The sequence below is a fragment of the Pieris brassicae genome, chromosome 5, assembly GCF_905147105.1.
Source record: "Pieris brassicae chromosome 5, ilPieBrab1.1, whole genome shotgun sequence".
NCBI lineage: Eukaryota > Metazoa > Arthropoda > Insecta > Lepidoptera > Pieridae > Pieris > Pieris brassicae.
Genome location: NC_059669.1, coordinates 19,472,042 through 19,488,579, shown reverse-complemented (window position 1 = coordinate 19,488,579; position 16,538 = coordinate 19,472,042). Strand labels below are relative to the sequence as shown.

Below are 16,538 nucleotides of genomic sequence, written 5' to 3'. Positions count from 1 at the left end.
AACGAACATTGTGACACGAGAATTGTATATATAGAGAGGATATTATTTTCATTCGATTCGAATTTCAGTGGCTTGCCTTTTATTATAAGGTGTGTCAATACCCCTTTATCAAAACGCAGCATTTTTATTATTTCGTTACTAAGTCATATTATTCTTAGGCGGAGGAAGTAGTGCAATCAGCCTCGGAAACAGCAGAGGCAGGACGAAGCGTCGTTCGCGCCTGCAGCGGTGCACTTGCCCGTGACGTGCTTGAGCAGTTAGAGGCGCTGCGTGATCGCGCAGCGTCTGCTGCCACTCGTGCTGCTGCTGCCCGCCGACTTCCGGCTGCACGACGAGCGCTTCTCGCTTCTAGGGACTTGCTGCTTACAACTGCCGCTAATCCTGCTGACCGTACTAGTCTTGCGGTACGCCTCACTCTAGTCAAGGTAAGCTATATATGTCACAGATTCAACGCGATTAATAATTGCAAAATTGGTGTCACTACCGTCGTCCGACAGTTTTACTTAATATTTAAACACAGTCAATGCGCACGTCCGGCGCAGGCGCCGATCAGAGGGCAAATGTACTCAACGATCGCTTCTACGCACTACTGACAAATAGACTTTGACACCCCATTGCAGGTTATAAGATATATATGACATTACGTGGTGTTGCCTTTCTTATAAAACAAAAGACATTGTGAACGGTCGGAAACAATTCCAAATTTAGAATTATGTAAATAACTATAAGTTTTAATAATAATACATAGCTTTAATTCGTTCAAAAAGTGTTTTTCTTAATGTGTAAAAGCTATTTTAACAAAAGATATTACTAAAAGACATCGTGTTATATATTAAAAAATAAAATATATTATATATAATAAAATATATTTAAAAAAAAGACACAAAGGAAATATAAAATAAAATTCATCATTTTAACAGCGCAAGAAATCATAGGGTAGATTTTTTAAATTTTTTTATTTATATTAATAAATGAAATAAATAATTATTGTCATAGGTTGAATATATATCAATAAAAATCCTATGGTATAAAAAAAGGTTCTAACATATATTCGTAAAGCGATACTACAATCAATTAGTTGATGGTATAGAGGTCAATGATTTTAAAATATAAAAAGTCGTAAATATAAATGGGGGTAAATCTCATTTTCATTTATTCATTATACATATTTAATTATTCCTATTGACTGTATTTATATTAATCACATTGCTATGCTATAAAGGTTTTTTTAATCGTTCTATTATCTGAAAGCGTTACTAAACTCGGCTCAAGTAGTTTATGGTATGATAAGTAAATTTATCGGACATAAATGAAAAAAAAAGAAAGTTAAATTTACACATATAACGGGCTACAAAAACCTGGACATTTATCAGAAAATTATTTGTTTGATGACGGAAAATTGGCAAACATTCGATTAATAAACGAAATTACTAAAAAATAAAAGACCAACGTGGTTCAAGTTGTAGAACTGAACATGTTGATATGCATGAACTTTGGCGTTTTGCCAGACTATGAATCCTGTGTAGGGGAAATAAGCAAAATTTCGCCTTTAACTAAGAATAGTTGCAAATTGAATGTTAATGTGATGTAATAGGAGTCATATTTGTTTGACTGGAGTGGTTCGTGTCAATGTCACTTTTATTTTGCTTCGGGAAGCAATTGGCTGCCCGGTAAATAACCTTTTCGGTCTTATAAGCGAATGCCTGAAGGGTTAAGTGATGTTTTGTCACATTTATTTATCATTGTGTTACGAGAGGGATTACGACAAAACATCAACAGCTTACAAGGCTCATATGTAGGAAGGCGATCAAGGTTTTTTAGTATTTAATATTTATTTATTAACACTTCGTTGCATGTACAGAAATATAATACAATTGACATAATTAAATAAAAAGAAGGGTAACTGTCGTCCTTATCGCTTTCGAGCGATCTTTCAGGCAACTCTAAAAAAGAAGAATTACATACAGTTGCAAGAAGTGTAAAAATACATAAGATATGTAGTTATTTAGACAAAACAAAGAAATTAAAACATTATGTTAACAGTGAACAGGACAATATCACTCATATAAACACGAATATGAAAAAAAGTGTACATGAATCATGATAAATTCATATTGTTTGGTAATATTGGTCACAAAAATTAAATAGCGAAAAATGATTTGGATTTTCAAGGACGCCTTATGACTTCGAATATCGTATAATACGGTTTTATGTGCTCATGTTTAACGAATAAATACAGTACTAACTTATATGATATCACTGCACGTATCAAATTTATTAAAATATTCATTGGCTCATTTACATATACTCGTAAAGCCAATTTGTATTGCATCTCAGGGCGATTCAGAGATTATCGCGTTACTAAACTTTAGTATGTCTCCAAAATAGATAAAAATTAGTGACGCTACAACCTTTTGAAGACCGGATTTCAGATGTCTGTTTATTACAATCTGTCAATCTAATTGGCAAGTAGGTGATCAACCTCTTGTGCCTGACACACGAAGACGATTTTTTGGGTCTAAAACAAGCCGGTTTCCTCATGATGTTTTCCTCCACAGTTCAAGCGAATGTAATGTGTTTTGACCAATTATTATTCTATTACAGTTAATAAATATAGCCTTTATTCCCTGGCCGTTATTTACACACAAAATTAATTACAATTTGTAAAATAATAATAATTATTTTTTCTTTAGCAACCAGTTACGTTCAATTTGTTCTCTCTCTCTCTTTCTCTCTCTGTTCTGTACGATTTTCTGTTCAATCCCAGCCTCTTATTTTTTATTGTATCTGATATTATTGCTTATGCTCTATAAAAAATACCTACCCTAATAAATAAAATGTCAGAGTGTCGTTACCTATGCTAGACAGACTTGGGCGGTATAGCGAGGGTCGTTGATACGCCCTAACGATAGTGCAACATGTGCCAGCCACATTCCAAAACGACCTTTGTTTTACATCGAAGATTTATTCTTTAGATTGTGATCGCTTAACAAATATCTTGTCAGTTGTATATATACAATTAAACTATACCTATAATAATAATTAGCACTATAAAAATTCGTTCGGACGATAAAGGATTTTCCTTCGGGCATGCCTTAGACTAAAAAATTACGGCGTGAGTCAGACGCAGAAGGCTACATACTTATAAGAAAAAATGTATCATGATATAGTTACTAAAATTCAAGGCACATACCTAAGTTGATGTAGCATCGCCAAATACAATAGTACAATTAAATTGTACAATTAGGTTTCAGTCTAGTTAAAACTGTTACTGGTAATTGTGGATTTATATTAGCTGACCCGGCCAACGTCCTTTAGCCATGCATATTATTTCCTGAAACATTTTTTTTAGTTCACTATAAATAACCTATGTACTATAATAAAAAATAGGGGTTGATCGTAGAGGGGTGACAATTAGGGGTTGTATGTATTTTGGTATGCGGTATTATAAAAAAATTACATAAAAAATAAAAAAATAAATTTTGGGGTGGACACCCCTTATCACTTACTTGCAAAAAAAAAAATTTAAGCATCGGTCAAGCCGTTTCGGAAGAGTATGGGAACAAACATTGTGACACGAGAATTTTATATTTATAGAGATAAATAAACTCAAAACAATTTATACAAATCTGTTCCGTGTGTTGCTTGGGAGATCTAGATAAGGCATTAGATAAAAAATAAATCAATGGCGCTACAACCTTTTTAAGCCTTGGCCTCAGATTTCTGTTTCATGATCATTCGTTAAACTAATAGGCAAGTAGGTGATCAGCCTTCTGTGCATAACTCCGTCGACTTTTTGGGTCTAAGGCAAGCCGGTTTCCTAACGATGTTTTCCTTCACCGTTCGAGCTAATGTTAAATGCGCACATAGAAAGAAAATCGATTGGTGGACAGCCGGGGATCGAACCTACGACCTCAGGGATGAGAGTCGCACGCTGAAGCCACTAGGCCAACACTGCTCCTTGGCATTCGATATATATTTCTAATTTATTACCATAAGTATAAAACGAAAGAAATGTAGGAAATAGTTGGTTGCAAGCTTTCATGCCACTGCATCATGAGGAATATCGTCACAATGAAATGCAACAATTACTGAAACATATTTATTTGCTTTGTAATTACACCGTTGGTTGGAGGTGAAGGTGTAAACCTGCGAAATAGTAATTGCTATGTAAATTGACGTCGCCGCCGGAAGAGAGACCTGCCCCCACCAGACGGAGCGGGACGGTAAATTACTAATGTGCTTTGAATGACAGTTATGTTGTATTATCACTAAAATGAGAATTTTTAATTATGAATGCAGTTGTGGTCGATTGGTCAACGCTTTATTGTTTACAGAGCACACGAAGACATAAGGAAATAAACATTCAAGTTGTTTCAAATCAATGCTTACATTGCGTGTCAAAAAATTATTAATATTTATTATTCCAATGTTAGTTCGTGTATGACTAAGTACATAAGTAGTGTAAGAAAAATATTGTATAGATTTAAGATTTTTTTATAAAAAGATTTATGGAAAAATTATTGAATTGTTTAGCTACGTTAATGTTGAATTAAAAACGACTGGATTAAAAGATTGTTATACAAACAAAATATTACCGGAATTTTGTTTTAGTAGTAACTTTATAATTTAAAATATACATTCACTAATTGTTTAGTGCTCTCTAAGGTAAAGTTAGGTCGGTTTCGTAAAGTGTTATAGTGTCTGGCTCGTGGATACTGTCGTTGCCATATTTCCCTGTGGAAAACATTCTGACGGTTTTAAAATACACGAGATGATATGCACATTGGCAGTGCCTTTTTTTAATAAAAATGCTTGATAAACATCAACTGTATGTCGTTATTATAGTATTGGATTTTATAAGGTGGAATTTACAAAGAATTTTTTGCTTTAATTCGATATCGTTTCGAGATTAAATATATTTTTTTATTTTTTAAATGATGATATTTCCATGTATAAATATTATTTTGTTTATAAAATACTACTACGGTCTAGGTATACAAGGAAAAGTTTAGTGTTTAAACACATTAAATTTGTACTACCGTCTTTCAGCCATTGATATTTCGTTAATATCTAAGTAAACAAATACAGTTTGTAACTCCCGCGCATAGTAAACTCACTGAAGTTATTTCTGGTCCCATACGAGTCCCCGTCGCAGCAACCCGCCTCGTTTTAAACGGGCGTATCCACCTTGCCGCCTTACGCCACTCATTGCCTTATTACGACAGATTACGGTTCAAAGTTCGCTCTCGTTCTTATATTCTTAAAGCTTTAATCGGAGCTCACTGAATATCACACCTCCACAATCAAACTAAGCGAATATGATCTTATTATCACAGAAACTGAACTCAAATTAGTTTGATTCGTTTTCGTTATTAAATTTGGTGAAATATTTTGAATTGTGAATAGTGTTAGTCTGTCTTGCCGCGTGCATCGCTTTTCGTAGCAATATTTCGTGAACTGTGATTCTGTGTTACTCAGGCTGGTGGTGTGCTTATAGGGTTTTTAAATGTACAATTACTATAAGGTTTTTGTGTTGAGACCCAGACTGCAAGATTATTGCCTGCCTATTACGCTTAATTGTGTTGCATTGGTAATTACGGCGTGTGCTGAATGCTCAGAATAGTACATAAAGGTCTGTCTTCTTTTCAATTAGATCTGATCCGATTCTTCCAACCGGGAAAAATCAATCGAACTTATATTTTAAACTTATAAGGCATCACCAGACAATGTAGTTGCCGCCATCCAGCAGAAACCATGCTATAAAATGTGCCGGGGTGTTACCAGAATAAGTGGATTTTGATAAAATAAAGGTAGATTGGAATCAAAGCAGATTCTATTCAAACCATATTTTTCTAGTTGAAAGACTCCTGAAAGAAGCCTGATGTTTGTACCTATTTCGTATTCGTGTCTATATAAGGTACTGAGTATTGTAATGAAAGGCTCTTCAAGACACGACTATTTAATACGTATGTTGGTACAATACTAATCTATATTAATCATCAATACATTTGTAATAATCATGTAGGCACATGTTATTGGAGATTCTTACTAGGTTTGATTATCTCCGTCCACTTAAGCATTCTCTGTTTAGGTGATTAAGTTATTACTCCTGGGCTCCTTTGGATTTTCACTATGAGTAGTTAGATGTTTAAAATATAACATTACAAAGGATTAATGTTCTTCAGGCTCGTGAGGAAGAAGTTGGTGCGAGTGCTCGGGAAGTCGAAGAGCTGGTATCATCCTCCGGTGAAGACTCGTCGCGACACGCCACGGAACTACGGGATCTCGCTCACGATTTGAATCAGGTAACCAAGATGTTATATAAATAATTACATATAATATTTTATATATATTGAAGCTTTGGTACTAATGTTAGTGGCGATTACTCACAACAAAATTATAAAAAAAGTATATGAACTAAGAGATTTTGGAAACAAAAAACGTTTGTAACGATACCATAAATGTATTTATTTACGCAAGAAAAAGTAAATTAAATTTCTAAAGCGTGCTAAAAGAGAAAAGTGCAAATGTTATAGGTTTCTTGACCGACTCAAATAACCCGAAGGATTATCAATTTGACGCGTAATTATTGTTTTTGGATAGCATACGAAAACTAACGAACGAACGAATTAAAAAAAAAAGTTAACATTCCTCTTCACGGCTCCAAAAGTACTGGACTGATTTGAGTTTTTTTTTTCACCATTAGAATCCTACATAGATAATATAGATGATACATAGGCTGCGGGAACCATTAGAAAGTGAGATACAATTTTATAGATGACATCAATGTCTACAAACAAAACCCCATCCCTATCTAATATTACATATTAATTTAAATAAATAACCAGCCGTGCGAAGCCAGGTGTCAGACGCTGGAACCTGAACCTGAAAATATGGGTTAAAGTTAAAATCACCATGGTCTCAAAAATATTCTTCTGAATGTATTGTCTACAGTTTATTTTAGGAGTTTTTCGTGTTGTAATCGGATTTCTATATTCAAATAAGAATTTAAATAAATTGAAATGAGGCTGGAAATGTGAAAAAGAAATCTTGTCCTTACGCGGGCTTGAGCTAACGTTGTGTAAAGGCCGTGTAAAGTCACGATGCTTCCGCCATAGAAGCGAGTGCCCACAGTGTACGTACGCAAACATATTAGACAAAATTAAATTTTTAGCATAGAGCAGGATTTTTTTTGTAAATAGATAGCTGTGCTGTAAGATATTCAGTTTACAAAAATTAAACCGATTACAAATACGTGACCACATTATTTACTTAGGTAATATTAGAATGTCGTCCTCCGAAATGCTTGGATACCCATATGTTAAAAAAAACTACTGAATCGACTTTTATGAAACTCTGTGGCAATAATGTATATAATATTGAACTAGAGGACCCAACAAACGTTCTCCTGAACTCACGTCGTAAATTAAAATAATACGTACGTAGTATGAGATTTATATTTAATTCCGCTCGCTTGCTTACTGCTGAGATGCTAATTGTATTTAATATTCATCGACAAAAACAGCGCCTCATTTGACATTGTTTCACTGACGTGTGTAGACTGTGTGCAGACGGTCTCTGGTAGAGCCTAGATTATGTAACTCCCCCTCGCATGGATTGTATGCGAGTCACGGGACGCACACAACTCGATAATAGTATGTAATTAATACTCGCCCTGTTGTGGCTTTATAAGGGTTTTTGATAACAGATAACATAATTGCTCGTAACTCGTTTGCGAGATATTTTGAAAATCGAACTACGTCAAATGAAATCAGTGTTTTTGATACATTTGGTACTTTCGTCATTGTTTATCAAATGTGGTTTACGCTTTTATCAAAAAAATTGTGCTTTAGTGAAAACAAAAGACTGTGTTATAGATATTTTCCATTCAGATCTAAATTTCCCTGTAACAATACAAACAAATTTTAGTTTTAGTAAGTAAAATATATGTTAGTGATATTTTTTTTTAAAACAGTAATAATTAGGAGAATCAGTTATAATATATAAACATTAGAAATACAATGCTGATATACATCCGTCTAAGCCAATATATTATGCAAGCTATATGTATATGTTTTTTAGGTCCCTTGCTATTTAAAAGTTAGATGCTGCTCTGTAATACTCAGCTAAATTTTGCTGCATTCTCTTTGAGAGCTTTCCATAAGATATTCAACACATTTCCGCATTGACCTCTAGTTAGGTTGAATTTTGACACATTAAACCACTATGCGCGACGAAAATTTCATTACCTTGCTTATGACCATTAGTCATCTGACTAATAATAATAATTTTGTAGCGCTACAACCATTAATGGGTCCTTGACCTTAAAAGCCTTTTGTGTGACATATGTAGATTTTTTAATGTGAGACATGTTTCCTTCACCATACACAGCCCGGTATCGAAACTACGATCTTAGAGATGAGAGTCGCTTTTGGCTGCGTTGGTAGTTGGTTATTATGGTTCATTGGTTCATTATATATGTCCGTAGACTTAAAATTATCTAAAACGCGGTTAGTACCTATAATATATATGTTTATAACCTTCTAGTAATGCGGCTTATTTCAAATGTGAAATTACCTTGTGTTCCCTTATCTATATACGATATGTGTGAATTTTTGGCCTCATTTGTAAAATACAGATGGAATTTAATAGGGAATAAGAGTTACTTTTTTTTAATTATGCTTGTTTAATGAATGAATATGCTTATTATATTGTGTTTAATTTACGTGATTTATACATATATATATATATATATATATATATATATATATATTATGTTTAAAGAACTTTATTTTCTTTATGTATATGAGCGAGAAACACGTCCCAATTACAGTCTAGTAGATTCACTTTGACATGTATTTTTAATGCCCTTTTGAATTTGTTCAACGCGCTAATATTGCGAATTTTAGACGGTAATTGATTAAATAGTTGCACACCCTCATACCTAATTGACCTCTTCAAATAATTTGTGCGCAACTTCGGCAAGATAAGCAAACTCGCTCGACGAGTGTTGCGTGTAGTTGTGTGATTGATTTTTTAAAATGATAAGCTACTATGGAGAGTGTTATTTCATTTTTTTTAAAATTAAGATACAGATTATTATATAAACGTGTATTTGCATGTTTAATATTACTCGAGGGCCTTGCCCCGACGCGTTTGTCTGTTAAAGAAATTTTATTTTAAGTATTGAAAGTTTGATTGCGCGAGATGTTACCCTTATCGCATCGGTCAGGCCGCGAGCTCTGCGTTTACGAGGTACGAACCACTTTAACTTTCCAGACATATTTAAATTATAATATTCGCGAAATAAAGTGCCTGATGTATCAGCACCGAAGTGGCTCATAAACTGGGAATGAAATCTCCAGAATATAAATTCGATGGAACAAGTTTTTAATTCAGTAAAACTTTAAAATATTTTTTCAAGATTAATAAAATATATCTAGAGACTGTGGAAGTAAATGCTTTATATATATCTATACTGCTAAGGCACAGAGTAAGCTGTCATCACACGGCGAGTACGTGCGTGGGCGGCTAGCGGCGCTCGAAAAGCTCGACGCGCGCCTTCACGCCGCCCTAGTTTGGGCACGAGCTTCGAGGGCCAGGCCACACACGACAGACCTTACGGTAATATTTATAGTAATTTCGTATAGCGGGCGTCTTATTATGCTTTTATATAGCTGAACAATTATCTACATATATGTTTTTAAAAATTAGAAAGAAAATTATGGAGACGCTGTTTTGCGCTTTCTACGGCTTTTAATCCGTATTTGTTTTTGAATATCAGTCCCAGGAGCAAAATACGAGGAATTTGCTCCAGTTCAAACAATTTGTATGACTCAAAACTTAGCGATTAAAAAGAATGGCGGAAAGTTTCTTGCCAGTTCTTCTTTCCCGCTCTACGTCCTTGACTTGCGAACTGGTAGTAAATGTACATTTACTATTAATTTAACTTCTTTTCTGACGTTCATAAGTGTACTTGTTTACCTATATGAATAAACTTATTTTAAGTTTGTTCGTACAATGAATAATAATATGTACAATATAAATCCTTTTATAGTTAAGTTCAACATGAACTCTATACTATACTATATAAACTAACTAACTAACTATATGTTTTAAGTGTGAACTTTTAATTTGCAGTTATCGATATCGGAACAAGAGTCGGAGATACGTGAAGTGTTGGAAAATTGCAATAACCTTGAACGCGAGTGCGGAGCGGCTGGTCATACGTTGGCGCCTGATTTACGGCCATTGGTCGCTGAACTAAGGGGTCATTGGGACCACTTGCGAGCCCTTGCTGCACCAGGAAACATCACCCAGGTGGAGAGGACCTGCCAGACGGAACGAAGCAGTGCTCAGATGGAAAGGAGTAGCACACCAGGCGAAAGAAATAGCTTCCAATCGGAGAGGAGCAGCACTCCTGGCGACAGAAGCAGTACACCGGCAGACAGAGCTAGCAGTCCAATGGCGGGTGAGTTGCATGTGGGTGCGGTATTATTGCGGTCTACTAACGGATTTCACAAAAACGCTTGGTTGTGGTGTGTCACACAGACTAGGGATTCGCATGAAGCGCTCGAACGGAAAAGAACCAACTTCAAATTGCATTTAAAACTTCTGTCACTGACTTTATTACGATTTTGTTTATTACAGCCTTATTTTAATATTGACGATAGATACAGATCCAATAATTGCATTCATAGGAGACGCAAATTGTTTTTATGAACGATATACAGTAATGCCCTTACAACACGGTACATAACGCATTTTCATATTACGGGATTTCGGTCCCTCGTATAACACTATTTGGCACTCGCGTAATGCGCTTGTATTACCTCATATAGCACGAATATACAGGTGTTTAAATCAATTATTAAGAGAAAACTTTCTATGGACGAAATATGTGCCTACAAATCATAATACATTACACAGTACAGAAATACGTGTGAAATCCTCGACTTAACTATTTATTTAAATTATTGCCTATTTCCGCTATCGCTAATTATTGTTTTGTTTTATTTGTTATTGTCAGGAGATGGTTATTATGAAAGAAAACTAAAGAAAATTGCGCGGAAAATTAGAAAATTTAAGAATACTTAACCATCATATTAAGTAATCCTGACTTTTGTCAGACTGACTATAGAAATTGACAGAATGCTGCAAATATCGTCAAAGAGGATGTAAAAAAATGAATGTCGTTTAAAACAAATGCTTCGGTTTTAGTTATTATATTGTTATAATACATATAAAATAGTTAATTATGATTTCTAACAAAAAATGAATTTCTTAGTGCACATCGCCATTAGTTCAGAGCTATCACGCCTAATATTAAAAGTTCATATTAATATGGAGTTTTGTTATGTTTGATTTTTTTTGTTTATTATACCAATTCGAAATCAATATTCATAGTTAAGACAGGGCAACGTCGGTCGGGTCCGCTAGTCATATATATATATACAAACGCGTTATTCCAGAATATACCTACACAGCATTTCCTATAACGCGGAACCAATCTACCGTGTAAAATGAGGGATCGCTAGCATATTATATATCCCAAGATCCCTGGATGATAATGCTAAATAGTTCAACTCGGCTATAATGTCTTAGTATTAGCTGCCAATGGGATCTATGAGAATATTATTTAATGAACGGCTTCGTATTGCCTTGGATTTTAAAGTATAAATAATATGCATTTTGAAGTTGGTTAAAATTTTTGTATCTAATATGAGTCATTACGGGTTTAGTAAGGAAAAGCTTTGAGACACGTATCTGCTGCTATTGTCATCATAATTTAATAACATCTTATAGATATGGCATCTATGATGTTATTGATTTATAATGACAATGTCTGCTGATACCAGCGCCATTGCTCCGCCATACATTATTCTAGATTAATTTATGATAAATAAATTTTCAATAATCAAATTATAAAAAATTTAAAACTCATAACGACTCAATTACATAAAAGTGTAAATATTGGGTGTAATGTCTAATAAATGTATGAAACGCTACTAACAGCTTGTTTTATTCGCTAACCCGTTCGCTATTAATGTATACGTCTGTTGTGTCCGATTTTTTTTTAATTTTATATTTTTATATCAACATTACTGTCGTATATTGTGTTATATGATACCATGATGTGGTCTGTGAAAAGTAATCAAATACAAATAATTAACAAGGAAGAAATGCAAACTGAATTGCGAAATAAATTAATATTTATTAATTAAAATTAATATAAATGAATTAGCTCTAGTGTCTCAATTATATGTTAGAGATATATAGGACGACAGTTACGTAAGACAAACTTCTTTATAGAAAAAAAACCGTGCCTATTTGTGTTTTAGTTAAAAATAACATGAATTGTGTTTGACGGAAATTTGAGTTATTAAAAAAGTATTGCGAGATTATTAAGAAATATAATTTGGTTAAATTAAGTTGTTAACGTATGGGTTACACCGGCCTTGTATTGGGGATATGCTTCAATGCGTCAATAATTCGTATAAAACTAAACTAGAACTTTAGAAGAAAACACGTGCGTAAAAGCAATATTTGTTCGCGTTATTTTGTCGGACGATCTTTGAACGTTTTGAAGAGAGTTGCCATGGCCTGATTGTGACCAAATTGTGGTCTTTAGAGACCTCGTCGTATCTGGGCTCCGACCTACTTCAGATACCTAAATACCAATCGGGCTTAGTGTATGTGCACAAACGTGCCGATTATACGTGGAGGTAATAGCTGACGTTAGTTATGCATTGAGTAACCTCTGAAATATTAATGCCATATATTCTGTATCTTAACGTCTAATCATCATCTTTGAGAGCAGTGTTGGCTTAGTGGCTTCAACATGCGACTCTTATCCGTGTCGTGGAACTTAGTGGCTTCAGCATGCGGCAAGATTCGGTCCCCGGCTGTGCACCAATGGGCTTTCTTTCTTTCTCAAACGCTCAAGGAAAACGGCCTGAGGAAACCGACTTGCCTTAGACCCAAAAAGTCGACGACGTGTGTTGAGCACAGGAGGTGGATCACCTATTTGTCTATTAGATTGGCAAATTATCATGATACAGTTATAGCGTCAGTTTTTATAACTTTTTATTGTTGAGTATTCATTTTTAATGTTTTTAAAAAGGAAGATTCCCAATTTCAGGAATTTCACTTCATTAAGTAACTAAACGGAGATAATTTCTATACGAAATTCGTTGAGGCAATGGGACAAGAAAACGTTTTTTATTGTCCCATATTAGGGTTGCCTGGAAGAAATCGCTTGTTAGCGATAAGGCCGCCTGTTGCCTAATTACTTATGTAACCTATTTACTTGCTTTTATTTGTATAATTATGGTAACGTAGTGTAAATAAATAAATAGACGTATCTTATGTTTTCTGCATTACGTATTTCAAGTTATTCTTTTTGTTCGCAAAATGTTACATATTAAAATAATAATTGCAAGATATTGTTATAAAGTTGTAATGATTTATTTGTTATTAGGAAACAACATACATCCTAAATATATTACATAAATAACTCAAAATATAACTAACAAACTTTCAAAACTAAAAACAAAATGGGTAAATCCTTTACGATACATACAGTCGCAATTACGTTAATTAAAGCAGAGTTAATAAAAGAGCAAACAAATCAAGACGGGGACACTATTAACAATGGTTTTAATTTGTATTTAACAAAACTAACTTCAGAAACGTGTAAAGACTTACGATCATTATCTAGCTCTATTTGAGATTACGCGATGTAGGCGATGTAATTAGTGCGTAGAAAAGGATAAGGAAGAGTGACTGAGTCCAAACGAGTTTTAGTAAATCGCCAAATTAACCGACAAGTTTTTTCATTAACGCTAACCGGAGCCGGTTCCCTTTGCACATACTTTGAAAAGTTGTTCTCATTTTCATTATGCGGTATGTGGTTAATATTTGGAATCCATTGTAGTGTAAATAATGAATTAATTTTGCTTTTTCTATATTATTCATTCAATGTATACATTGTTTATTAGTTATCATAACAAATATACAATATTTACAATTCTCTTAACCTAAATATAAAAAAATAATTAAAAGAAAATTTTAAAAGTTTGGTCTCTGTGGCAGTGTCCCTTTAACGCTGGCAGCATTTCCTCGCTGTATTACGATACTTATTCGATAAGTGAGGAAGGCACCAGCTCTGGGGTCACCTGGTAGTAACCAGACCAACTTAAGAAAAACACTTTTTGAACGGATTAAAGCTATGTATTGTTATTAAAACTTATATTTATTTACATAATTCTAATTTTTATTATTAATTTTCTAAAAGTATCACAGCTGCCATTGACATGACATTTAACACCTTTTGTCTTCAGTCACCGTGACCACGCACGCTGTAAAGTACGCGAAACGTCGGAAAAAATAATTTAGAATTCTGTAAATAACTATAAGTTTTAAAAATAATACATAGTTTTAATCCGTTCAAAAAGTGTTTTTCTTTATGGGTAAAAGCTATTTTAACAAGAGACAACACCAGACCAACTTAAATCTTTAAATACCGCCCGTTTACTATTAAGGTATGATAAGTTAAGTATATGATTATATCTATTGACACTATCTTGTGTGTTGCGTTTTATGATACCATAATGTGGACTGAAGAGAGTAATTAAATAACAATAATAATCAAGGAAGAAAGTCGAACTGAATTGCGAAAAATATATATTTTTTTTATTTTAAGAAATAAATTATCTCTTTACTATGTCTTAATTATATGTTAGAGATATATAGGAGGACAGTTAACTAAGAAATACGCATAGCATACTAGCACAATGCTTTGCGGTCGCGTTTGAAATTATAAAATGTTTTATATACAGAACAAAGAGAGGTTAGTATAATAAATAATTCTATTCATATTGCCTTATGTATAGTGTAGCACTTTGTACTCGTTGACGATATTTAGACAGAAACCGCTCAACGATTTAGAAATAAATCAAATTAAATAGCTTTTCTATCAATACGTCGAATTCGTCTGCAAGAGCAGTGTCAGTGGAATGTGTCAGACCTAAACGCGCGACCTATTTACAGAAAAACTGCAAATGACAATGGAAAAGTATTGTAAAGACGAATCACAAAGCTGCTTTCTGGGACGAAGCGATGAGCTGGCTAATAGTGATGGGCGCATTGCGGCTATGCTTGCTTGAATGTCTCGCCGCACGGTTTTAAATACTTTGTAGATAAATTTTTAACTTAACTGAAAATTTAGTATACGCCACCATCGTAATTACACCTTAGCGTTGTTTTGATAATGTGAAAGATTCTGCGGTATCGATATTATATTTAGTGAGACCGGAGCGCCCCTAGCTCGTATGAAGTAGGCCAATAAGAAAAGCGCAGCCCGCCGCTTGCGACTGCCGACAACTATAGTTAGCCGCTTTGTTTGCGGCTGCTCTACTTGCGCTCGCCTTGTCTGCTACCTGCAGTAACAATTAACTATTATCCTAAACAATATCTCTATTGTAACATTGAAAACACACTAGGCTTCATTAGAGTTGTTCTGTTGCCACTACTTTTTGTTAGATTTCATCAGACGGCAATAAATTATCTATCAAATATATATAATATTAAATAAATACACATTGCGAATAAATAAATAATTATAGTATTACATTAGAATACATTAATAATTTAATAATTATAGTATTAAATTAGAATACATTAATTAGTCACAAATATCTACGGGGAACACGATATTAATGAGATTGTACTGAAGGCTACAAACCATGCGTAGCACGTACGTAGCAACGTAGCTTGCTACGTACTTGCTACAGTGTGGTAAGCCTAACTATCGTGTAGTACTTTCTCGATATAATATTACAACATGAAGACATAAATCTACGGCATCGCACATAAATAACAGCGGATTAGTGAAACGCAGAAACACGTCGAAAAGAAAATAAATGAGGAGCATTAGTTACCTGCGTGTCGTTTATCAAGCTACGAAACTCAGATAGATTACGGAAAAACCGATTGTTTTATAGAAATGCCTTGCTATTTCAAAGATAGTACGTACTTTAAAGTTATTTTAAATGCGATATCTGACAGATTTTTACGTTGCAATTTATGTGAGAGCTGACGTTTCTTTGTGCGCGATCTAGTCTCCAAGACCCTTCGCATCACAAGCAGCATTCTTAGCGATGTAAATCGGTTTAAAATTATGTGAAGCCAGATCTTTTGAAGTTTTATCCGCATAGCATATACCCATTTTCTATGAAAGCCCGATTTTTAAATGCGACTTAATAAGGTATGCTTTGTAATATAGATGTTGCTGTAACAATACAGAATGATAATATTGTCGCAGGATTTTCTTTCTTTTAGCTCCGTATGCGTAATGAACTGGAGCTGCTTACTTAATGGCATATGCATTTAATAAAGGGTAAAATTAACACAGTAAAGTGAGATTCATTCTTATTCATGGATTTTATTCAAACATGAGTCCTTTGAACTCTTCATAATTAGTTTTTTATTGTAAATTTTTCTGTATGTCTCGCTGATATATGAAGTTTCCAAAC

At 34.0% G+C, this 16,538-nt stretch overlaps 1 protein-coding gene across 2 annotated transcripts in view; it reads left to right on the top strand.

Annotated features, from left to right (window-relative positions):
* LOC123709958 (dystrophin, isoforms A/C/F/G/H) overlaps window positions 1-16,538 on the top strand; it is a 331,052-nt gene that overhangs the window by 22,661 nt on the left and 291,853 nt on the right. For both annotated transcript variants that reach the window (XM_045661594.1, XM_045661595.1), the window contains 4 exons: window positions 159-425; window positions 6,189-6,308; window positions 9,490-9,627; window positions 10,144-10,474. In XM_045661594.1, coding sequence (XP_045517550.1) covers window positions 159-425; window positions 6,189-6,308; window positions 9,490-9,627; window positions 10,144-10,474 — 856 coding nt within the window. The remainder of the gene's footprint in view (window positions 1-158; window positions 426-6,188; window positions 6,309-9,489; window positions 9,628-10,143; window positions 10,475-16,538) is intronic.